The sequence below is a fragment of the Dendrobates tinctorius genome, unplaced genomic scaffold (genome assembly GCF_039654945.1).
Source record: "Dendrobates tinctorius isolate UK_male_01 unplaced genomic scaffold, ASM3965494v1 ptg000105l, whole genome shotgun sequence".
NCBI classification, from domain to species: Eukaryota; Metazoa; Chordata; class Amphibia; order Anura; family Dendrobatidae; genus Dendrobates; species Dendrobates tinctorius.
In genome coordinates, this window is record NW_027361773.1 from 1,970,165 (window position 1) to 1,997,160 (window position 26,996).

At 39.8% G+C, this 26,996-nt stretch overlaps 1 protein-coding gene across 28 annotated transcripts in view; it reads right to left on the reverse strand.

Moving 5' to 3' along the window:
* Positions 1-26,996, reverse strand: part of CELF2 (CUGBP Elav-like family member 2) — a 654,777-nt gene that overhangs the window by 386,084 nt on the left and 241,697 nt on the right. For all 28 annotated transcript variants that reach the window (XM_073589015.1, XM_073589012.1, XM_073589008.1 and 25 more), the window contains one exon: positions 10,281-10,477. In XM_073589015.1, coding sequence (XP_073445116.1) covers positions 10,281-10,477 — 197 coding nt within the window. The remainder of the gene's footprint in view (positions 1-10,280; positions 10,478-26,996) is intronic.

Sequence of the window (26,996 nt, forward strand, 5' to 3'; positions counted from 1 at the left end):
AAACAAGTATAAAATGGCTCTGTCTATAATTCTCCAGAGTTCAAACAATATAGTTATGTAGATAAAACATAATCTGACTTTAACCAAGATATCAAATGCTACTAAAAATGAATTGCTGTAGCTCAAAATATAAATTGGACTACAGTTCTGAATAAATGCTATCACACTGAATCTTCTGGAGAGGTGAAATGTATTAAAACAAGTGACATGGAATTAAATGAATCAAACATATTACACAAAATGCAGTTCGGTAAGCACAATTTTTTCTGCGGCTTGGGAGCCGAGACCATTTTCTCAGAGATGGATTTCACTTACTTTCAAATAAATTACTTTAGCCATTGTTGTGATTTGAAATGCCAAATAGAAATTTAATACCCAAAATACGCCAAACCATTTTCTTTATATGAAATATACAAGACATCAATTGCAGTGCAAAGTGATTCTCTAGAGGGAAATCAGATGGCAAAAAAGGTTAAATTGCCTATTTAACCATTTCATGCCAGTGATGCATACTGTAGAGATGCATTATTAGTTTGTTAATAAGAAAAGCAAATATATTCACACATTTATACATTCAATTCGAATATGCAAATAAATGTATCATACGCTTACCATAGGAATACATTATGCAAGTTGATCAGGCAATCAGTGAAAACTACATTAGGATAATTTTAAAGTGCCATTTTATTTTTATTCATTTTTTTTTTTTTATAAAAATGCTACTTTCTTACATTTGGGTTGCACTTTTAAAAGTTTTAGTCCCTGTTAAAATGAAGCCTGATATGAGGGAAAGAAGAAGAAGAACACACTTTTTTTTTTACCTTAAAACACCAAGCATGGTGGAATCTGGAGTTACTATTTGTTCGTGACCTTTGTGTTAGCCCAAACTGTATTGTTTTGCTACATAAACTATCGAAGTTCTGCAGTTTGTGAATTGTCATTCTTAAAGGATTCTTCAGAATGTAAGTAATGTGTCTTAGAATACCACAGAATATTAGATGTCTTATTAGCGTAGACCCTATGACCTTCCTCATCTACGCTAATACTCCATGAGTGTGGAAAGTGGCTTTACTTCTGCAAAACAAGAGAAGACTCTGAAACTGTTTTTTTCCCTTTTTAAACAAGTCTCATTTTTTTTTAATAATTAGGAGCAAATATGAGGTGCCTGGATTGTCTAAATTGGATAATACGTACATCAACATTCTTGTCGCTGTGGTTTTGGCTAAATTTGTCACCTCAACAGACCACTTTAATTAAACTAAAAGAAAATGTGTGATATTAGATGTACTGTACGTAAGTGGGTGTTTTAACAAATATTAATTATCTCAGTTAAAATGTAAGGATGCCTCGATATACAAATGTACCATCAATCATTAAAGGGAAACTGACAGGAGGCACATGTTGCTTGAACCACGGGAAGCAAAAATCAGATACTTGATATGATACTACAGCCATGTATATTTTATTCAGGCAGCTTCTTCCGGTCCCTTTCCCCATGACAGACAGGTCTCTGCTTTAGTGTGTATATAGGGAAGACCTTTTAGTCCAAAGATGAAAGGCAGGAGGAAGCCACCAGGGACTTACCTCAGACCAGTCATCTAGACCTCAATACATTGAGACAAATATTGCTCATGATGACAGTTTTTATGAGACATGGCATCAGACACTCCTTATCCATTAAAAGGTATACGCTTCTTAATGAATCCGGAAAGTCTGAAAAGTAATGTGTGGTTATGTGCACCTCGCCATAAATCTTGCTCCAGTCAGGGACTGAAGTAATATTTTTGGAATAAGATGTGCAACAGTTCGTCATGAAGAAGACGAGCTGTGGTGTCATTCCCCTGTCCTATCCCGTCCCACCCCAGCGGTGTACATTTTGGAAGAGATGTGCAAAACTGTCTGTTATGGAAAAGCAAATGTCGCAACATTTTTTCTCAACTTCTCAATGCGCAAAAGGTTGCAACTTTTCAAAGCGGTGTAATCCAGAATTCTGGAGTAATAACTTTGATGAATCGTGGTCATGGTCCATAGCATGCTTTTCAAACTATGTTTACTATGAAACACCCAGCATTTCAGAATAATATATATGTGGCTACAATAATGCCTGTGGTTCAGGCAGCATGAATTTTCTTTCAGGTTTACTTTAAACCCAATTAGCCATTCAATAATGCCAAGAAACATGCATGCAGGGCATCTCTCAGTGTTTCTGACCAGTCTGTAAGGCTCAGCAAGATGTGGGAAAGCTCATTAAAGGAGTTGTCTGACCTAAGGCTTCAATTCTGCAGTCATTCTATGTGACTGCAGACTTGTGAATCCTGATATCATGCGCACTAATTACTGTAAGGTTTCTCCGCTGCCAACACCGGGAGAGGATAGTCATGACGCCACAAGTAGGTGATTTCCATACTTCCGGCCACATTTCGTTCTGCGTACGTCTAGTCAACACATTGCCGTATGTATGTAAATCACATAGTGTGCGCAATGTGAGAATTCACAAGTAGCCTAAGGTCCAACAACACCATTAATGATAGTTATAAATTTTGTTTCCTTCATAAACATACTTCAGCAGATGGGGATACACTTATTAGGTAAACAAAACATATTAGTGAACATCTGCGCAATATGAAAAATACATTTTTGGATCAGCCACTATCCAAGCATTACACTGAAGATCATGAAGGCCTGTCTAAACGCACACAAATTTGGGGTATCCAAAAAGTACAACAAAGTTAGAGAGGAGGCAATTATATCAATCAGATGTCACAGGTCGTGTGTCAATGGATATTTGAGCTGGACGCCCTAAAACCTAAGGGGCTAAACAGTGAAATAGAGCTGTTTAGTTTTCAATAAGAATTAACCTACCTGAGGGTGGAGTTACTGTGGGACTTATACATTGGATTGCACTTATTGAATGTAACTAATCCTATGGAAGGAAACTGGTGTTTCCGAAACGCGGCGATTTGAGGACAGACCCATTCATTATTCTTCAGTGTGATATAACTGGAGGCTGCAACATGACGTCACAGACCATCATCCTCCCATGCCAGCACACGCTTTCCGTTCCCCTGCTCTACGGCTTCTCTTCCCCAAGCACGCACTAGCGGCCGGGGAGCCTCCGCAGTGAGCAGCGCAGACAGGACCGTTTCATAAGAAACAAATGGACATTGGACATGCATGAAGGTAAACCTGTCAGGTGAAGATTTTACCATATATTGTTGCTGGCTTTTATCACTCATTGAGGGTACGAACATATGCACTAGTCTGCAACAACTACTTAGAGTTTAAAACCTCTACAGCCCTGAATGTGTATAGCTCTGAAGGTTTATATCATCAATATCATCGTGCATATATTGGATGCACATGGCATTTTATAGTGACAGTGGACATACGCCCTACAGCTCTAAAGGCCCTTTTACATTTAGCGATGCACCAGCGATCCGACCCGGTCAGGATCGCTGATGCATCGCTAAATGATCGCTAGTGAGCTTTCACACAGAAAGATCTCACAGTGATGCAGCAGGGACGCAGCGCACGATACTCACCTTTCACACACAGCGATCCAGACGTCCTCTCGCCCGCCTCCAGCGTCGCTCGTCGTCACAGCAGGAAGCGCCGCAGGAAGCAGACGACGAGAAATGGAGCCGGACATTCTCGCGCGATCAGCGATGGACAGCGGGGGAGCCGGTCGGAGGTAAGTATCACACATAGCGATATCGCTAGCGATATCGCTATAACGTCACAAAACCAGTGACGTTTTAGCGATATTTCTAGCAATATCGCTATGTGTAAAACCCCCTTAAAAGAGACACTTGCCCTGCCACAACTTGGTGCACTATTGACTATTTACAACAATGAAATAGTGCATATAGGTATGTGACTGGGATTGCCTACTAATTGGATTAGGCAGATCAGACACTCAGCACTTGTGTAAACTGAAGTATCCAACCAGTGTGCATTCACCCCTCTCAGGATTAGTATTTATTTGATTTCAATCCCGAATAGGATTTGCAAGGCCCTCACTGGGTTATACTATCAATGGGAATATCTATCATGTCTGAATACTAGAATATATAGGCTAATAAAATATTTTTATTCCTACTCTTCCAGCATTGCACCTGAACGTGATTTACCCATCTACCCTTACCATAGCAAGACTTCACTGTTCTTACTATTGTCTATGTCCAGGGCTCTTGGAGTGTATCTATTTTAAAGGTCTCTGTTTCACTTATATACATTACTTAAATGACAATATAACGAGACATAAAAATATTTCTAAAAAAATAAATTTTAATAATATAAAATGTGACTTTATATTATTGAATATGTACTGTACAAATAGAAGAGGGAGAATATTACATAGGGTAAAAGAAGCTTTAAAATGTCCTTGGGGTTTCTGATAGTTCATTTTATTTCAGTCATTCGGGCACACTTGTACAAGTACAATTATTCATATTTCAGTCCAAGAGTGAGTTAAGGTAATATTAATATAAAGCAGAGGTAATTGATGTGAGTAAAATGTTAAAGTGTTTTATATTACAGTACTTCTCTTTGGTAAAATCATAGTAATTGAAAAACCATGTTCTAGACTAGAAAATGCATTATAAATACTTGATGGACAGAGAACGGTAAAAAGGGCAGAAATAACTTTGGGATACCCAAATATGTCGAATTTCAGATAGAAAAGAGTAGGAAGAATACAGAAGGAAAAAAATAGCAAGAAGAAAAATCTAAACCTAAAGCTATGGAATAAATTGAGCTATAATTATAATTATTATTATTAATAATAATAATAATAATAATAAACCTAATTTATAAACGTTCAATGACAAAACAAAATCCTAACCTTCATGCTGTGCAGTGAGAACCAACAGGATTTTATGAGCAATTGATTTACACCATTCATTTTTAATAGCTTGACAGTTGACATTGTAAGTAAAGTGTATTCATCCACCAATTCAGATCAGTACGAGCCATATTGAACTGAGCAGGGATTGGACTCCCTTGAGGAGGGATCACTAACTTTATTTTGTCTATGGGCTGGTTTCAGATGAGGAATCCATATAATATTTCCAGCAGTCAATTGATATATGAAGAGGCCAAAATCATTCTGTAACTCAGCCTAAAGTTTTGGCAGTTTTGTTCGAGGGGTTTTGTCTTGATGACATTCCTTGTCCAATTGGCCTTTTGGCCATTGCACAACAAAGCTAATCTGTCACCAGATTTATTCCATCTTTTGCTTTCTGCCTATGCACAGTGTACATACAAAGCTACCAATTAGTGGATTGGGTATGATTTTAACTAAATGATTTTACATAAATTAGGCTACACTTACATAAAAATATTGAACAGACAATGCACAGACCGTAATGCCAAGACTAATCGTGGGTCTCTCGACTTGAATTAATAGCTGCATATGTGAGGCTGTTAGTTCAGGTCTAAAAAACTACAAAGCAAAATAAGCAAAAATCCTGCTATAACTAAATAAGAAAAAAGCAAGTGCGTTTAAATAACACAGGGTTCAAAGTAATACGATTTTTGATCAAAAAATGCATGAAAGCCATCTCTCCATCGCCAAGGTGACCCTGATCGAGACAGTCCTACACTGTCTAATATTAAAACCTTACCATGTGTCGAAGTCGACCTCAGTGTGTGAATAAGGGCAGACAAAAAGCTTTTAAATTTGATTTAGAGCTATAGAGGGTGAGGCCACACCCGACTTGCGCAGAATGCAAAAATACAAAGAAAAAACACACAAAAATTGAGCTTAGTTGAAATTGGTATACATGATACATCCAACTTCAACTAAGCTCAATTTTTGTGTGTTTTTTCATTGAGGTCCGTAGACATATCATATTTTATGTTTACGTGAACATGGCCTCAATTTGCAAGTATACACTATAGTTGTGTAGCTGTACACATTTAGAATTTTCAATCTTATAATTTTTGTGCCGAGGTTATGTTTGTACCCCTGTGATACTGTTAACTGTGGATGAAGAATTGTACATCTTGATTTTGTGATTCTTGAATCGGTGACTTTTTACAGTATGTGACAAGCACAAAAAAAATTGGTATTCCTCTACAAGCATACTCTATTAGCAGTATTATTTGTATCAATCACTGTTTTTTTACTATTCCTATGTTTTGTGTATTTTACATTTGTGCTGATTTGCTTGCTGCCAGGAATGAACGTTGAATTTTAATGCTGATTTCTAATGAGTCAAATCTGCCGATTGAACAAATGAATAGGGTCAAGCCATCTTCCATTTTATCTCAGACACATGAAATTATAGGGCACATTCATTTCTCCCCTTCCTGCTCCTTAGGTTAAAATGGAAATGAGAAATAACAAGGTTAAGCCTGATCTAAGAACGATAACAGACCTTGTAAGTCTCATGAAAGTGAAATGGAAGATGTCAATATCTAAAGCATGCAGCTCTCCTAATCTCCCGGATAAACTAACAGGATGAAGCAGGGCCGTCATCCATGAGAAAGAGCATGCAGGTACTGCAGTCAGGAGACAAGATATCTTTCCATGTAAGCCCTCTTAGAGCTAAATCCAATTCCACTGGGTACCAAATAACTATAAGATCTCCACTTTTGTTCTTACCACTTTCAGGCCACTACAAACATTCACTGCACTTGGCGATGAATGTGTTAAAGATCTAGTTTATCATATGCCTTTTTTGTGTGTTTTTTTCCCCAATTCCAGAGCAGCACATGACTCTATCATTCCACAGAAGACTGACAACTAACTGATTTGGGATCAAGAATGAATACAGAATGCAGACAAAGCTTAGCCTGATATTACTGATACTGGTTGCTGCAGATATTTCCACATAACAGGCATCGATTTTCTGCTTTACATACCGGTATCATGCATTTTGTGAATTTTGATATTACACAATGAATGTTTTATGGTTTTTGAAAAGGATTGCAATAAGTTTTGGAGCGTTGAATGAAACATATCATGTTGTATATGAAGTCTGATCCATGGACAACATGGTATAAAGAAAGAGAAGCTGAGCGGGATGATATATATGTTTTTAGGAAAAGATTCAGTATAACTTGTGTTTTATTCATTGCAATCCCTGTATTCTATATGATTATTTCATATAGTCCAGCGATCTGACAGGATTTGCAGGAGGCTTGCCGATGCCTGCTCTCAGCAGACACTGACAAGCCACCTCTCCCTGCAGGACCCGGAAGGACCCCGCGGCCATCTTGGATCCGGGGTCCTGCAGGAAGGAGGCCCTCGGGACAACACGATCACATCGCGTTGTTCTGAGGGTCTCAGGGAAGCATGTAGGGAGCCCCCTCCCTGCGCATGTTTGATCGCAGTGTGCCGGGGGTTAATGTGCCAGGATCGGTCCGTGACCACTCCTGGCACATAGTGTCGGGTGTCAGCTGTGATAATCAAATGATCCCCCCGTGAGCGCAGCTGATCGCGATGATGTACTTTCCCATCCACGGTCATATGGGCCCGGGTCACCTGGATGGGAAAGTACGTCAAATGTCAGAAAGAGGTTAATAAATGTATCTCTATTACACCATTGGCTCCTTTCATATCTTAGTAAATTAACTTTATTATGGTCCCCCCGTTTTATTCAAATTTCTGTCAGGCTGACAGATGAGCCGGTCTGAATCACCTCTTGAAACTTTAGCAAGCCTACAAAAGGATATATTACGCATGAATCAGAGGCATGGGGAATGGATTCTGAAATGACGAGGCACCAAGGATGGGCCGCCTAGTGACCATTTGCATATGGTGGGTGACAAGAGTAAAGTTAAGCTGTTGGGGTACGTTCGGTTGCGGAGTTGTAATAAAGACACATATAAGAATCTATTTAGAATTAGAAGGAAGCAGTGGAAACAGTTTACCACAAGGAAAACCTGATGACAGGTTTGCTTTAAGATCTTGCAGTACAATAACAATATATTGCAACTGACTTTTTCTTTTCAAACATCAGTAGCTTTTAATTGATTAAGGTCATTCTCACACAGCTGTAATAGTATTGCATTTGAAAGCCTATATATTGATAATTAGACCTCCCATGGTTCAACTGAGCCTAAGGGCCCCGTCACACATAGCGACTCACCAGCGATCCCGACAATGATATCAACTTGTCAGGATCGCTGGTGTGTCACTACATGATCACTGGTGAGCTGTCAAACAGGCAGCTTCACCAGCGACGCTGAGCGGGCGCGTCGCTGTGTACGTTAGTTACCAGCGCACTGATGCAGGGAGCTGGTAACTAAGGTACACATCGGGTTTCTAAGCAGCGCGCGTCACTTAGAAACCCGATGTGTACCTTGGTTACCAGCTCCCTGCATCAGTGCGCTGGTAACTAAGGTACACATCGGGTTTATAAGAACCGCGCGCTACTTAGAAACCCTGCGTTTACCTTAGTTACCAGCGCGCTAATCGCTGGTCTCCCGCCTGTCACACGCAGCGATGCGTGCTGGGCAACGGGAGACCAGCGATCAAAAAAATGTCCTGGCCATTTCAGGACGATCAGCGATAACCGGCAGGGGGGCCGGTCGCTGGTCAGTGTTACACACAGCGATCTCGCTGGTGAGATCGCTGTTGCGTCACAAAACTTGTGACTCAGCAGCGATCTCGCTAGCGAGATCGCTATGTGTGACGGGGGCTTAACTTACAGTAGATCGCCCACTGCATCCTATATTAGTTAAGGTATAGTTCAGGAGAACTATATGATGCAAACTGGCAATAATAACAATGCAAAAATATGGCATGTGAAGGTCATATGAAAACAGACTAAAGAGAATCAGTCACCCAAGAAACAAAATTGGAAATATGGAAGGCAAGCATGCGCTAGTATTATGTAACATGGTTTCCCTTATTTGTGCATTTTAACCTATTAGATCATCTTACAGCTAACAATTCTGTTTAAAGGCAGTCTATTAGGATAATACTGCCCTAAATGAGGGCAAAATACTCAGAGACCCTGATTCCATCTCTGGATTACTTACTTGTCGTCTTGCCCATCACAGGAGTTCTCTACATTATGTGCCTGCTCTCTCAAGTCTGTTGATATTCATAAGCCATAGAATCCCGTGCCCACCCACTGCTGATTGACACATTTTTCCCTATGCACAGTGTAAGGATAAAGCTGTCAATTAGGGACAAGGCTGGCCCACTCATGAATAGATGGACAACTCTCAACTAAAATTCCCCATACACAATAAAGCTGTCAAACAAATTATGGTTTGGTTGATCACTCACCCAGCAGTTATCTCTCCTGACTCCTCTTGGGTCAATGCTAGACTCCTCCGGTGACAGCTTTTCATGCCAAGAACAATAGGATGGGTATTCCTAAATTGGACATACCAGATTACTATCTTTCTGACATCATCTATAGGTGGAGTGTCGGGAGACCCCCATAGACATTATAGATTGTCAGCCAAGTACACCGATATCGTCAGCATAGAAGAAAGTTAGTATAATGTGTATGGGGTCCTTAAGTGATGGAATAAGGGTCTCTGTCACTACTTTATGCTGCCTTCAGATTTGGCAGCATACACATGGTGATAGCTTGCCTTTAACACCGTATAGTATAGTACAAAATGTAGGAATAGTCAGAATGGTACCATGTGACACCTCTCAAACCAACAGTAAATTGGAATGCAAGATCAGAAAACTATAAAAAAAATAAATGATCCCTGATGCAGCCTCAAGATAAAGTGAGAAATAAAGCAAGAATATCCTGGATTCATTTTTGTGGCAGAACCTCTTCAGTGTAGTACAGAAAATTAGCTTACAGTCTCCCTTAATATTACAGACTTTGTTCATTGAAATAAGAAATATAAAAGTTCTTTCTCTGGCAACCATTCCATTATAAAATGTCACAAGAAAAGTATTAAACCATGTTACTCGGGGATAAAGACCAACAACATGAGAATTTTAAGTGTCTGAAGTCAAAATGAGTGCATTTCTTGCCAAGACATACTTTGTTATTTTCAAGCTTTAACCTCATACAATCTTTGGAGTTTTTCTCTAGCATAAATCTAAAACAAATCTCACTTAATAAAGCAGATATGTCCTAAGAGATCCACACCATCAGCAAAATCAAATAAGGAAAGACATACACCCATACACCCTACAGCCTATAGGTCATGGTGGAAGTTGGAATCCAACAACTAATTTAACCATCACTGCGATCACTCCGTTATAGCATTTACATTAGATTCTATATTCTAAAAATACTGCGGAAAAACATAGCAGGCACATACATTTCCAGACTAACATTAGACATCTTTACCTTTGCTTTGGGGTGGATTCTGGCTTCTATCTCTTAGGACGTTGATTTGATAGACGGCTCCATAAGGCTCAAAAAGGTCTTTGAGTTCTTTTTCTGACCATGAACGTGGGATCTGACCAACAAACATCTTAATGGCATCTGGGTCTGGCTGGTCTGAGTGATCCAAAGCTCCATTCATCTTGTTGGTTGTTCCGTTACTGTAGAGAAAGAAGTATAAAAGCATTATTAGAACTGACAGTATAAATCCTAAGTCTGGCCAAAACAGGTGCTGTCTGGAGAAAGGTCTTCATAAATCAATGAATGTTACATCTTTTAGGCTCTGACTTACATCAGGCTACAATCAGCAATGAAGTTGTCAGAAATATCACGGATGGTGGCCAAGTCTAGACTTCAATAACTAGACATCACATAGCAAACAATGCAGAAAATAGCCCACTATAACTTTACATTGCGGCTCGAGCTTCTAGAAATAAAATGCATTTGCCTTATTTTGCTTCCGTGGTGGGATAAAAGAAAAGCCGGTTTTGGTAATAAAGTCATATGAAAAGAATATGAAACGCTTGGCAATCTGTCAGATGACTAATGCAAGATGCCAGTGATGAATCTGTAGATTGTGTGAAGCCTCCATGTGTGCATTAAATTAGTCTAACTTTCCCCAGAATGTTGAAAATGGCTTTATACTGCTGATCTGATCCCACTCGCGCTCTCTTCAAGGAATGAGTGAGTTTGAGAAATTTAGCCCACTGTTTGCTGAACAAAGGCTTCGATTCACAAGCAGAAGTGTAAAAAGCAGAAAACTTTCAGAATCCTGTTTGAAATGTGATGTGTGAGAACCTTTTTGCTATCTCAAACTATTTTTAAAGCGGTGCGCCAAGATGAAAACTGTTTCATGTGAGCGAAGATCATCAGTTGCAACCAAGGCACATTGCTTTATCTCAGCTGGGCATATATATAGTCTATACGTGTGAGTGAGAGACAGTGAGATAGGCAGAGCACTCTAACTAGTATGAATTCACTTATTGTTTGCCGATTAATATGCCTTGAATGCCAGCTAACATTTCCAGCACGCCCCCATTATGCCATTATGCATACTTTCATTAAGACATATTGTATAGGAAAATAGTGTAGGCAGAGGCAAATAAAGGGAAATGTAGCTTGGCATAACTCACTGCAGGTTGCAAATATAATTCAATGAATTAAATAGATTTTTTTATTAACTAAAAAATAGACATAGGGGCCGAGAACTGCATAAAATAATGAAAGACCCCTTGCTTATCTGACAATTTTTCTGTTTTTCTAAAGCTACCACTCCGATGCTCGTCGGCAATCTGAATTGCAGTAGTGAAATCTCTAACTACCCACATGCCCACAGCAGCTAATTACTGGTCTCAGACGCTGGCCTCATCTCAGCAGCACTGGTCTATATTTACTGCTCTACAATGGTAAGTTTCCTGATCAGCCTGATTGCTGCAGCCAGTGATTGTCTGCAGCAGCCACGTGCATAGTTGGGAGACATTTTTGCTGCAGGACAGACTGGCAGGGAACACTAATAGAAAGGTGGTGTATTTATCAATTGATCTGTCTTTTAATTGTTTTATGCAATTATTTGCTTTAATTTTTAAATAAGTCAGAAACCCTCTTTTGGTGACCAGACAAAATGTGAAAATTGATGATGGAGATCAAAAATTTTGACTGAGCTACGCTGTTTCCATAATGCCCATAAAAACCCCTTTACTGCCAACGTACAGTGGGGAAAAAATCAGACAAGGTGATTTTCTGGATTTGTTTTCTCATTTTGACTCTCATAGTTGTGGTCTACCTATGATGTCAATTACAGGCCTCTCTCGTTGTTTTAAGTGGGAGAACTTGCACAATTGGTGGCTGACTAAATACTTTTTTCCCCACTGTACATCTACAGTACATCACCCTAAATATCAGAAAAGAATGTCCATCCTTACTGAAAATAGTAATGTCAATGATCAATAAAATAATTATTGTCTGCAAAGTCAAATGATATGTTTTGTCCTCAAAGAAGACCTGACTTTATAGCTACATATTGACATTCAGAAATTGAAATTATTGGCTTAAAAATAATATTTTTACTTCCAAATTGTCAACCCTTAGTTAGCAGTATATGTTGTTTCATAAGGAAAAAAACTTTGAAAGATTAAAAAAGTTAAATTAGCTTCAGCCCAAAATCCTAAACCAATATGTAGAACGTGTAATAACAATATTAGAAAATGCTTCCAATTAGAAATGTCGTATACAGTTGTGGCCAAAAGTATTGACACCCCTGCAATTCTGTCAGATAATACTCAGTTTCTTCCTGAAAATGATTGCAAACACAAATTCTTTGGTATTATTATCTTCATTTAATTTGTCTTAAATGAATAAGCCAAAAAGAATTGTCCTAAAGCCAAATTGGATATAATTCCACACCAAACATAAAAAAGAGGGTGGACACAAGTATTGGCACTGTTCGAAAAATCATGTGATGCTTCTCTAATTTGTGTAATTAGCAGCACCTGTAACTTAGCTGTGGCACCTAACAGGTGTTGGCAATAACTAAATCACACTTGCAGCCAATTGACATGGATTAAAGTTGACTCAACCTCTGTCCTGTGTCCTTGTGTGTACCACATTGAGCATGGAGAAAAGAAAGAAGACCAAAGAACTGTCTGAGGACTTGAGAAACCAAATTGTGAGGAAGCATGAGCAATCTCAAGGCTACAATCCATCTCCAAAGACCTGAATGTTCCTGTGTCTACCGTGCGCAGTGTCATCAAGAAGTTTAAAGCCCATGACACTGTGGCTAACCTCCCTAGATGTGGACGGAAAAGAAAAATTGACAAGAAATTTCAACACAAGATTGTGCGAATGTTGGATAAAGAACCTCGACTAACATCCAAACAAGTTCAAGCTGTCCTGCAGTCCGAGGGTACAACAGTGTCAACCCGTACTATCCGTCGGCGTCTGAATGAAAAGGGACTGTATGGTAGGAGACCCAGGAAGACCCCACTTCTTACCCCGAGACATAAAATACAAGTTCAAGCTGTCCTGCAGTCTGAGGGTACAACAGTGTCAACGCGTACTATCCGTTGGCGTCTGAATGAAAAGGGACTGTATGTTAGGAGACCCAGGAAGACCCCACTTCTTACCCCGAGACATAAAAAAGCCAGGCTGGAGTTTGCCAAAACTTACCTGAAAAAGCCTAAAACGTTTTGGAAGAATGTTCTCTGGTCAGATGAGACAAAAGTAGAGCTTTTTGGGCAAAGGCATCAACATAGAGTTTACAGGAGAAAAAAAGAGGCATTCAAAGAAAAGAACACGGTCCCTACAGTCAAACATGGCGGAGGTTCCCTGATGTTTTGGGGTTGCTTTGCTGCCTCTGGCACTGGACTGCTTGACCGTGTGCATGGCATTATGAAGTCTGAAGACCACCAACAAATTTTGCAGCATAATGTAAGGCCCAGTGTGAGAAAACTGGGTCTCCCTCAGAGGTCATCGGTCTTCCAGCAGGACAATGACCCAAAACACACTACAAAAAGCATTAGAAAATGGTTTGAGAGAAAGCACTGGAGACTTCTAAGGTGGCCAGCAATGAGTCCAGACCTGAATCCCATAGAACACCTGTGAAGACATCTAAAAATGGCAGTTTGGAGAAGGCACCCTTCAAATATCAGGGACCTGGAGCAGTTTGCCAAAGAAGAATGGTCTAAAATTCCAGCAGAGCTTTTTAAGAAACTCATTGATGGTTACCGGAAGCGGTTGGTCGCAGTTATTTTGGCTAAAGGTTGTGCAACCAATTATTAGGCTGAGGGTGCCAATACTTTTGTCTGGCCCATTTTTGGAGTTTTGTGTGAAATGATCAATGTTTTGCTTTTTGCTTCATTCTCTTTTGTGTTTTTTTCATTTAAGACAAATTAAATGAAGATAATAATACCAAAGAATTTGTGTTTTCAATCATTTTCAGGAAGAAACTGAGTATTATCTGACAGAATTGCAGGGGTGTTAATACTTTTGGCCACAACTGTAGTTCTATGTCGCTTACCCCATGTGCAGGGTATTGCAGTAGGTTAGATATCCATAGTTACAGCCACTGGCAACTAACTAACAGTCACTATATGAGTGATCTTAAGCATGGATACATAAGCTACATCAATGCACCTGGGGTAAGCAACAGATCTAATCAGAACTATACATTTGTAATTGGAGGTATTTGCTAATATTATTACTTCACCTATTACATATTTGGACAGGATATTTGAGATGGGAATACACCTTTAAGTCTCAATAGTTATAGAAATTAACTATAGCTATTGAGAGATCATACTGTTAAATATTCAATCCTGATGTGAGAATTCTGAAGTCAATGGATTATGACTCTCAGTTACTATACATAAATTCCTATATATTTCTTAATATGCAAATTGCCTCTTCAGAAAGAAAGAGGACTTTTACTCTACGCCACCTATTGGTAGTAGCGATCCTACAAGTCACAATCAACCCTTTAACGAGTCTTGTAATATGACTTAGGATAAAAGCCAAATCTTATAGAGATTAGCAGATCTGGCAAAATTCAAATTCGCAAAAATGTTCAGATTTTGCAGGGAACTTTGATTCAACTGGAATTATTCTCCGTGAATTGAATGTCCCCTATTATGCTCTGGAGCAAAATTCAAATTTGCAAAAATGTTCAGATTTTGCAGGGAACTTTGATTCAACTGGAATCATTCTCCGTGAATTGAATGTCCCCTATTATGCTCTGGAGCAAAATAGAAGAAATATGTAAAAAGAAAAAAAATGCTTATACTCATCATACCGCTCACCCCTCCGGCCCCTCTGCTCTTCACTGCCCCCGTCGGGCCTGCTTCGCATCTTTTTACCACCCCTGAAATTCTCTTTGCACTAAGCCAGGACTTCCAGCTCTGATGACAGTATACAAACAAGAACCGTTGGCACTACCCTTGAGATACCGGAATGGTGCACAATTAGGATCCCAATCCGTGACTATCAATGCATATAAACTTGGCACACACCAAACCAAGTTTATGTGCCAAGTTCCAGCTCTGATGAGACCCGAGACTTTTCTGTGCACGTAAAGTCACGACAAGCTTCGTGAGTTTATGCGGGCAAGAACAGAACCATCCCAGGCCACATCAGAGCTAGAAGTCCTGGCCTAGCTTGAAGAAGCCGAGGATTTCATTGTTTCAGGCACAGTAAGGAGATGTGAAGAGGAACAGATGGAGAATGTTGCAGCGTGGAAGGGCTAGATAGGTGAGCATTAAGGTAAGTATAATTATTTTTTTATTCTTTTTAACCTTCATATGTCCCCTTATGGCTCATAAAAATGTCATCCAGCGGCCGCCATTTTGCTGATTCCACATGGAAGGAAATAAAAATAAATTTGCATTTTGCCGATTGCAGACTTTTGGTAAAAATTTTGATCTTGATCTTAAGATACTGTACTTACAGTATATTAATTTTAATGAAACTAAAAGTCTCGTCAGACAACAATCATCAATGATTTTGCCCTAGTAAAGTTAGCTGCGTAAATTGGCCTAGTTGGATTTGTCCTATATACAAACAACCGACTACAGTCAGTAAGTTGTCATACTGTGACTTACTACATTTCTTTATTCTACTTTATTATGTCAGCTCCTCTTGTTATGTTTGTTAATTGATTAAACTGACTTATGTTATGCATTATCCGTAGTGATACATCTTGTGTGTTTTATGTCCATCTCTGCCGGTAGTCTGCAATACACTTCTCAAATTCAAAGACTAATGTATTCTGCTAGCCTCAACCTCATTCATCAATGTTCTTTAGGAAAAGTAATCACAGCACTGAGATGTCCTCCTATCTACAACTAATTCCAAATAAGACAAAATAGTGAGGAATATTAGGAGGACATTCACTCATTGTGAAAAAGTCAGGTCCTAGCATGTTACAATGAGTTATACATATATAAGGTAGAGAAAAAAAATGTATGTAATGTGTGCAGCACTATTCCCATTAGCAAGGTATGACAATAAAAATAGGCTACACCCCTAAGGCTATTTACTAAGTAGAAGCAAGCTACACGCTATCCTACCACCTGGAATAACCCCCCTGTGGCTATGTTATGATTACTACATAGAACTGAGTATCTGGTTGAGATAATTGAATGGAGTAGATTATTTATTATTTACACTACCCTCTGGTTTTTGCACACCCCACTCTAGAATACATGTATATTACCGCAACATTATATGGACTTCTACAATATATTATAAAAATGAGACAGCACAATATCCATAATATTGTAACACATGTGAAGCAACTATTTTTTTGCCAAAAGAAGTGTACATTTATATATAGAACTTAGGGTATGTGCACACATAGTTTTTTGTCTCTGCGGATTTTGTAGAGAAAACCGCAGGAAATCCGCAGGACAAAGTGCTGAGGTTTTTCTGCGGTTTATCTGCGTTTTTTCTGCGGTTTTGCCCTGCGGTTTTACACCTCATAATGGATGAGGTGTAAAACTGCAGCGTTTCTGCACCAAACAATTGACATGCTGCGTTTTGAAAACCGCAGCAAAACCGCGCGGAAAAAAACGCAGCATGTGCACAGCTTTTTTTTATTTCCATAGGAAATAAAGGTACTGTACAACGCAGCAGAATCTGCTGCGTTTCTGCAGAGCCAAAAACGCTGTGGAAACGCAGCAGAAACCGCAAAGTGTGCACATACCCTTAGAGATGGAAAATTCAGCTACAGATTTTAGTACAAGTCAAAGTCTAACTTAGGGCTCATTCAGAAGTAAGTGCCCTCAAGGTCTAGCTTAGGACTCATTCAGAAGTAAGTACCCTCAAAGTCTATATTAGGGCTCTTTCAGAAGTAAGTACCCTCAAAGTCTATATTAGGGCTCATTCAGAAGTAAGTACCCTCAAAGTCTATATTAGGGCTCATTCGGAAGTAAGTACCCTCAAAGTCTATATTAGGGCTCATTCAGAAGTAAGTACCCTCAAAGTCTATATTAGGGCTCATTCAGAAGTAAGTACCCTCAAAGTCTATATTAGGGCTCATTCAGAAGTAAGTACCCTCAAAGTCTATATTAGGGCTCATTCAGAAGTAAGTACCCTCAAAGTCTAACTTAGGGCTCATTGAGAATTAAGTACCCTCAAAGTCTAACTTAGGGCTCATTCAGAAGTCAGTACCCGCAAAGTCTAACTTAAGGCTCTATCAGATGTCAGCTTTTCATGTAAAAGGTCTATCCATATTTTCATGGACAAAATTCATAGATATTATAGCCTTTGGGGCAGTTCACATCTTTATGTATTTTTGTGGACCGAGTGGTCCACACCAAAATACTGAAAGATGTCTGAATTTGTCGTGGATCAAACGTGCCAACGCAATTTTATGGGTCCATGAAAAAACTGGACAGCACTCGGATGCTATTTGTGTGCTGTCCGATTTTCATGCTTGGTTTGGAAGGGATAGCTTGTGAAACCTTTTCGTAGGAAAAAAACTAACTAAACTCTGAGGGTAAAAACTGGTCTGTTTTTCACTTTTGAGAAAATCATTGATGTCTGAATAAGGCCCTACTTTAAGGGTTTTTTTTGTTCTGGAATCACTTGCCAGGATTCAAAAATCCATGACATCCAAAAATAAACATGTAGAACATGGTGCACACAGATATTTTCATAGGAAAAACAATACCTCCTCTTCAGCTATTTAATGGGGGGTATGTTTTATAGTGGTTACCAAATGGCTATTGGGATCACCACTAGCTTTCATGCTTCTGGCTTATGAAAAGCATAAATCTTCAGAATGATGGAAAGTGAGTAAGATTTTTTATGTTGGAAGTTGAACACTAGCTATGGGTTTATGAAAATGCCATTTTGATGGCAAATAATTAAAAAATAAAATAAATAAATATAGCCATTTGACATATCTGATATAATTAACTACAAGTAATTTACATTTACGTATAAAATAACATTGAAAGTTAACTTAATTTTACCTCTTATTTTTCAAATAATAAATTGAAAAAGCATTTTGTACAAGAAAAAAATGCATTAGAACTTTAAACACATAAGAAGTTTCACATACTGTACAGTACAGAACAGAAAATAAAAATCAATAGGACAAGTAGCCTCTGTTTTCATAAGATCTGCTCTTTATTAGACAAGATCTAGGCAATTTAGACAATCTCTAGACTCCAGCTTTGTTTATCACAAAGATTTCCATTGGGGTTAAGGTTATTGAGACCATCGATCGGCGGCAAGAGAGAAAGTACTACAAGCTTCCTATTTAGACGAATACTGGTTATTAGACACATAGAAAAAGGAGAAAACAAATAATAATCTCCACATTCAGCTTACTTTGTCATTTTATTGTGCTGCACTAGCTTTTGTGAGAAGAAAAACTAAAAATGAGGATCTTTATAGCGTAATCAGGAACCATCACATTTCAGAGACTCTCACAGAGAGCGTTCGGGTTCTATAGATGTCTCTGTGTCCAGGCTCATAACTGCCCTATATGTGCACAGCACTCATTAGATAGGATAGTTTATCTAATAATTATATTATTCTTTATGCTGTAGTATTATATAGAGAACGAATCCCACTTGTATTTATGGCTGTCTTTATTTCAATTTCTTTTAGATTATAGGATGGATCAATGTATAATGAGGAAACATGTTCTTCATACAAATGACACAGGAATAATGAGCAGAATTAAGCCTTCATATCATTTAATGTAAGGTAGCACTACTACCTTTCATACCTCTTTTTCTTCCTGTTGTTCACTTTGGCTTTTTTTGGATCCATCAAGGATTTGGTGGATCTGTTTGAGGAATTTAACATCAAATCTAAATAAATCCTCCTGATCCAATTGACTTGGACAATTTCAGATTATCGTGAAAAACGGACCAATTGTGAAATGTGATGTCCAAAGCAGCTCAAATTCAACAGTCTCATATATGCCCAATTTGTCATTGAGTTCAGGTTAGGAGACCCGCGGTTGGTCGGTATGTCACAATTCATAATCGTAACTCAAAGATGTCTGAATTAAGCCTTAAAAATCGCTATTCAGCTGAACTACACAAATATTTTAGTATGATGATACATTTCATTAAGGCACAGTACCATATAATGGCATCACTGAACAAATACATGGCAGTATACCAGCACAGCATATCATATTTATTAAGAAATAAATTAGAACATGAGTCTTGGAGTTCATTTGCAATTGTAATAAGAATATTAATTTACTGTATAAACTACAAACAGGGGGACATCAACTTACTATCATGAATAGCTGAATAAATAACTGTTTATTCATCAGATCTGACTTTAACAGTCCTCCATTGTTTTGCAGTTTTATACATTTGTGTTTCTTTTTAGTAAATGTACCCAACCTGTTACCTCAACAACCAAAGAAATCGGGTTTTTACAGTATGTTAAATGCTGCTCCCACTTCCTCTTCAGGTTCAATTTTTGTGAAGGCAAAGACAGTGACACCAGAGGTAATTTGGAGCCGGGGTCAAGTGTTATATATAACAACCGCACGAGAGCCCCAGGAGAGCGAGACCTACACCGCTGGAACGGCACCACTATGGGAAATGAGTATAATTTGTTATAATTTTATTGGGCCAAACATTTAGATAAAGATGGGGTTGTCCTAGTATTGGACAACCCCGTTAAAACAATATATCAGAAATCGATAGGCTTTTTATTATATCAATGCTTTCTATTCTCTATAGTTGACTTTTCAGCAGTCTCTTTATCATCACAGGAAGGATTGCTCTATATACAGGCGATAATACAGAATCAACTATTCACAATAGGTGACAGCTCATGTCCTCCACCTTTCTTCACAATGATCTTTCTCCATATTACATCGTGCTCAGGTAACTTCTACACAAACCTGATTCAATCTATTGCTGCTTATGGCCAAGTTAAAAACATGATGTAAGAATCTAATATTAGGCCATCCTAACCAGTGGAAGAATTTCATTTTTTCAGCTTTTTTTAGATGTGATATGATAAAAAGAAAAATGATCAAAACTTTAAAAAAATACATTTAATATAAAATCCTGATTTAAGCAATATTCTGATGACACATTTCTTTTAGGCCGGCTTCACATTTGCGTTTCAAGGCGCTGCGACGGCCCCTGCCGCGCCTCCGCCGGTAGCTCCGCCTATCGGCACATGACACTGCATGCGTCCTGCATCCCCTATCTTTATCACTGGGGACGCAGGCCGTGCGCAGTATGTGTTTGGCGGCACATGCGTCCTTTTGATGGTGCGCCGACCAGCGCCAAACACAACCTGTTGCAATTTGGTTGCGCTCGGCGCACCGACAAAAGGACACATGCGCCACCAAACGCATACTGCGCATGGCCTGCGTCCCCAGTGATAAAGATAGGGGGCGCAGGACGCATGCAGCGTCATGCGTCGATAGGCGGAGCTACCGGCGGAGGCGCGGCAGGGGTCGGGGCTTAGCGGCGGCCGTGTGCAGGCCGTCGCTGCGCCCTGAAACGCAAATGTGAAACCGGCCTTAGTGTGTTATTCACAGCTATTTTAGGCCATATTTTTGGGATTTCACCATAAAATATCTTTACAATTCACAATAAATATTTGATTATTATTTCCAAGCAAGCATGTAATCCTAGCTGTTTCTTTGTAGTAAGCTGATGACAGCAGTAAAACAGGGGGAGCCTGGTTCTGATCCCGTTCTCAGCATCTTGTAAACATGGGCAAGTCACTTTATCTACTCATGCCTAAGGCAGCAAAACACAGATTGTAAACTTTGCAGGGTGGATTCAGTCTATTCCCACTGCCAAACACAGTACGCCACTAACTATACTGTAATTGGGAAACACATTCAGTCTCATGCGGGATCATGTGAAATATTTTATATTGTTAGTTAATGTTGTCATTATTGTATTAAATCCATGAGTCTACAAGGATGAAATAACCAAGTGGCAATACTTTAATTGTTAAACCATATATACCAGTTAAACCAGAGGACATACCATTGGTGCAACCTGTGCAGTGGCACCGGGAACCAAGAGGTAACCGGGCCACTTCTACCTTCAAAGGTCCAAGCAGCATCTGATACATAAAGGGGTGTATTATGATTCAATATTAGACAGCAAAGTGCCCATATATAGTTCCTGCTCTGGGGCCATTTCTTCTCCATCAAAGAGTTAGACACTGCTTATTGCCTAATAGGAAAGCACAGATAAATGAGGGTAGTGGAAAACCTTAAAAAAAAAGAGGGGAATGATCTGAAAAAAGTCTTATGAAATAGAGTACATATATGTAATTGAAAAAAATAGGTGTCATAAATTTATGGTGGGTTAGTGAGATGTACCCCTCGAAAATATGATTAAGGACCCTACGTGATGCCAATAAATCATGCAACCGCCTTACGTCAAGTGCCAGGAATTGCTCATGCATGGACGTTCATCTGTAAGATCACTACATTTACTATGGCAACCCAAAGCTACATGCTAGGAATTTTTGTCCTACCCCTACTACTAGTATTTGCCCCTTTTCACAGATGCTTTTAACATCATGCAATGATATTCGGTTTACGGTTAATACAGATGTTCAGTTCATCAGATGACCACGGTTACTTGAGCACATATCTGATAAAGACTCATGAGGCTTGTACGAGCAAAAGTATTTTTGTTTTCCAATAGACAGTTCAAGAACGTGGTCGTGCACAAAATATATGCATTAGGCCATGCACACACCAATACTATGCACTTTCTCAATATCTATGACACAATAAGATACTAAGCTGTTTGCCAGTGAAATATGTAACATTATGTTCTGCACCAATTAAAGATATTCTATTAAATCACTGAAGTGCAGAGCAGGCTCATTTATTTGCTCAGAAAATAAAGCTGCGTATTGCGCAGATGCTCATAAAGAAGGAATCCCTTGGCAATTAATGTCAAAGAAGAGATTATTATTTATGGGAGAAAAAGTGAAGCTGTTTATGCCCGAGTGGCCCTGTGTGACTGGCAGGCTGGAGTCAATGTCCAATTTAAATTAGTGGACCTGCCAGTGACCTGACACTTCATCTTAATCACTGACAGGGTATCACTTTTTTATTGAAGAGGAGCCTGGGGCAGAGATTATGGTGCTGTAATGATAGTTACTGCTAGATCCGCATTGCTAAAACAATGTGGTTCATACTCTATGTTACTCTCATACTCTAATATTTCCAACATAAATTCTGCTTTCTTCATTTTACGCTTTTCCAACACTACCCAAATGTATGAACTGTAGTAGGTTTACATGCATTCCTTTGGAAAATCGCAAATGGTAATATACAGTAATGGCAAACTGGATCAAATGACATACCGTATTTTGCGTTTTTTTTAAGACGCACCGGATTATAAGATACACTCCAAATTTTGGTAAGAAAAATAGGAAAAAACCTTTTCTAATAAAATGGTGGTGCTTCTTATAATTTGTGCAGTTTATTGCCTAACAGGGAGATGGCGGCTGCTGTGGTGCGGGGTCCCAGGGTTGTTGCTGGCGGAGGCAGGGGTGGGGCATTGCTGCAGTCCCCAGGCTAGGAGATTGGGGTGTTCGGAGGTGTGATGCCGTTGGTGTTTGGTGATGCGGGGTCTCCGTTGATATTTTGTGAAAGTCTGGAGCACCTGCACTTCCATGGCCCCCGACGACCATTTTCCCAAAGTCCACCACAATGTAAACCATGGACGTGCATAGGTTGAGGGGTTTCATAAAATGTCAGCAGACTGCCCCCCCCCGCACCATTGAACCCCGCAGCGTCGCACCTCTGAACACCCCCTCCTCTCAGCCTGAGGCCTGCAGCATCACCCCACTCTTGCCTCTGCCACCAGTGAACCTGTGACACCACTCCACTGCAGCCAGTAAGGTAGATTCAAATTATAAGAAGCACCCTCATCTCCTCCCCAAATTTTGGAGAGAAAAAATGCGTCTTATAATCCAAAAAATACAGTATTTTTCTTGGTATACCTGTGCACATTATGGAAGGGGGATAAGGAGGATTTACTACTTCTAAAAATGTAACAGCCTCATAAAAAGCAGTATTGTCACACAATTAATATATCGCTGTTTGCGCAAACATATCTGGAGTCCCGAAGAGGAAGTCGTGAGTAATGCCTTGATCGGAGGCTCATCTATAACTTCATGTGGATGGAGTATGGTGATGTGACACTAGAGATAATATGTGTATCATTACTACACTGCTATATATTGTCCATGTCTGTTACGGAGCACTGACTCGTACTTTCATTATATGTGCACATATAATACTGTAAGCACTGTCACACACAATACAGAACACACTGCCATCGGCAATATATTTATATGTATAATACAGTATATATTTTGTAGTGAGGACGTTTTCATTCCACCAAAAACATGTTTGTCGTTAAACCATTTCTCTTGTTTTGATGCAATTACACTTGCGGTTGTAAAAAAATGAGAAGTAGAACAATTTATGCAGAACATGTAACGTCAGATGACATGACAGATGGCAATAACAGGAATGCAAGGGCTTTGAAGAATGCATCCAATAGTAATCACTGGTTGAACGTTTAATATGGACTTAAAAGTGGTGCTTCTAGTTGCCATTGCTGTCTTCTAAATAAAAATAGAATTATTTCTAGCTGTGAAGGGCATTTCAACTTAAAACATCACTGGGATTTCAAAAGATCTTTCAGAGGAGTTGAAGATAAGAACATTACACTGATCATCATTTTGAAGTCTGCATAACAGACAGTTCTTTACTGCATGATGTTGATGAGGTTTTCATCCAAACACTTCAGTTTTTAAGTCATGACAACATAGAAGTGGGCAATGCTCCAATAAAATCATCTGACTTGTCCTCTTACAAGATAGGATCATGCGTGTGATAGAGACTTGGAATTTTAATAGTGTTTTAATTAAAACACAAAAGTAATATAGTGAACATTTTATAGATAAGATTTTCCAACCATCACCTTCACCACCTCCCCTAAAATAGTGGGTTCAAACATTTCAGTGACGTTCACTGATAACAGCTGCTGCTGTTAAACATACCCTCGTGAATGCTGCAGCCAATCACTGAGCTAAGCCACCTTGTACTGTACACTGCTAAGGTCAGTGATTGGCGGCAGTAGTCACATGGGTAGGCATTAGTCATGAGTGAACGTGCTCAGATAAGGCGTTATCGGAGCATGCTCGTGTGGTAACCGAGTGTCTTCAAACTACTCGAAAAATCTGTTCGAGTCACCGTGGCTGCATGTCTCACGGCTAACAGGCATTCCATGCATGTGTTGTGGCTGTCAAACAGCCGCAAGACATGCAGCTGTGGTGCATCAAAGATATTTTTCAAGACATTCAGCACATGAGCAAGCTCGGATATTATTGTGTAGAACACCGAAGCAGTTAAGTTGAAGCTAAAGTGAACTTTTTAGGGCAAGTATTATTTTGCTACTTTATGCCAACTGCTTTATTTATCTCAATTTTGCCTTGACTAAGCAATGGATGAGAGATGCAGACTCAGATTTAAATATACAGGGTGGGCCATTTATATGGATACACCTAAATAAAATAGGAATGGTTGGTGATATCAACTTCCTGTTTGTGGCACATTAGTATATGGGAGGGGGGAAACTTTTCAAGATGGGTGGTGACCATGGTGGCCATTTTGAAGTCGGCCATTTTGGATCCAACTTTATTTTTTCCAATGGGAAGAGGGTCATGTGACACATCAAACTTATTGAGAATTTCATAAGAAAAACAATGGTGTGCTTGGTTTTAATGTAACTTTTTTATTTCATGAGTTATTTACAAGTTTAAGACCACTTACAAAAATTATACTCTGTATATATACAGTAAATACTCGTGTATAAGCCAAGATTTTCAGCCCATTTTTTTGGGCTGAAAGTCCCCCTCCCGGCTTATACACGGGTCATATACCTGGGGGTCGACGGGGGAGGGGGAGCGGGGGTGTCAGAGATCATATTTACCTGTCCTGCCGCGGTCTCTGCAGCCTCGCTTGCTTCTCCACTGTCTCCCTTCCTGTCTTCAGCGGTCACCTGGTGCCACTCATTACCACTCATGAATATGCGCATATTAATGAGTGGTAATGAGCGGTACCACGTGACCGCTGAAGACAGGAAGGGAAGGGAGACAGTGGATAAGCGAGCGAGGCTGCAGAGACTGCGCCAGGATGGGTGAGTATAGCAATATTCACCTGTCCCCCGGTCCATCGCTGCTCACCGCTGTCTCTGCTGCATCCTGTGTCAGTGACGTTTAGGCAGCAGGGGGCGCGGTGACGTGATTAGTGCGCGCCGCCCCTCTGCTGGCTGAACAGTCACTGACACAAGAAGCGGCAGACAGCGGCGATGGACCCAGGAGAGGTGAGTAAGGCTTTTTTTTTGCAGCATATGGGGGCATATTCTATGGAGCAGCACATGGGGGCATAGTCTATGGAGCAGCATATGGGGCATATTCTATGGGGCAGCATATGGGGGCATATTCTATGGGGCAGCATGTCGGGGCATAGTCTATGGGGCAGCATATGGGGGGCATATTCTATGGAGCAGCATATGGGGCATATTCTATGGGGCAGCATATGGGGGAATATTCTATGGGGCAGCATATGGGGCATAGTCTATGGAGCAGTATATGAGGGCATAGTCTATGGAGCAGTATATGGGGGCATAGTCTATGGGGCAGCATATGGGGGCATAAACTATGGAGAAGCATATGGGGGCATAATCTATGGAGCAGCATATGGGGGCATATTCTCTGGAGCCACATATGGAGGCATAAACTATGGAGCAGCATATGGGGCATAAACTATGGAGCAGCATATGGGGGCATAGTCTATGGATTCCACCCTCGGCTTATACACGAGTCAATAAGTTTTCCCAGTTTTCTGTGGCAAAACAGGGGGGTCGGCTTATACACGAGTATATATGGTGTGTGTGTGTGTATATATATATATATATATATATATGAATCATACATGAAGGAATATCAAGATTAAGTCAATTATTTTACAAATTTTTTAGTATATAAATACCAATGATGTCATCTACATGTACAGATCTAAGCACATAAAAATAATACAAATAATGCAATGTTTGGCTATATATCATATGTGATATTACATGCTATAATCTCTTGTATGCACTAAGTAGGCGTATTTGTATAGGAGTGCTTTCGAATTTTCTACTACTACGAAACACTTTCAAAATGAACGTCTATTGAGTACAGTCACAGTACATAAAGCAAATTAAATAGATGGACCTTTTTCTGCTACAAAGGATTACAACTTAACAGATGACATCTTGGGCTACATCCAAGCGGTCAGTAATGGCAGCGCTTTGAACGCAGCACAAGTCCGCTGCATCCAAACATCTGCCGGCTTTAGAACACAGGTGATTTTGCATGTGCTCACTGAACCGTGCGGATCACTGCATCCTATACATTGCACTGGTGATATTTATCTTGTGGAGACGGAGCGTCTCCGCAAGATAAATAGACATTCTGCGGTCTAGAAAGACGCGCCGCATGTGCACCTCCGTAGGGAAGCCGGAGACAACTGTGCACCCGTGCACACACAGTGGACATGGGATTTCTTGAAATCCCCTCCACTATGCTGTAACATCTGGCCACTGCGGGTTGGACACTGCTGATGTACGCAGCATCCAACCCGCTGCGTTTACTGAC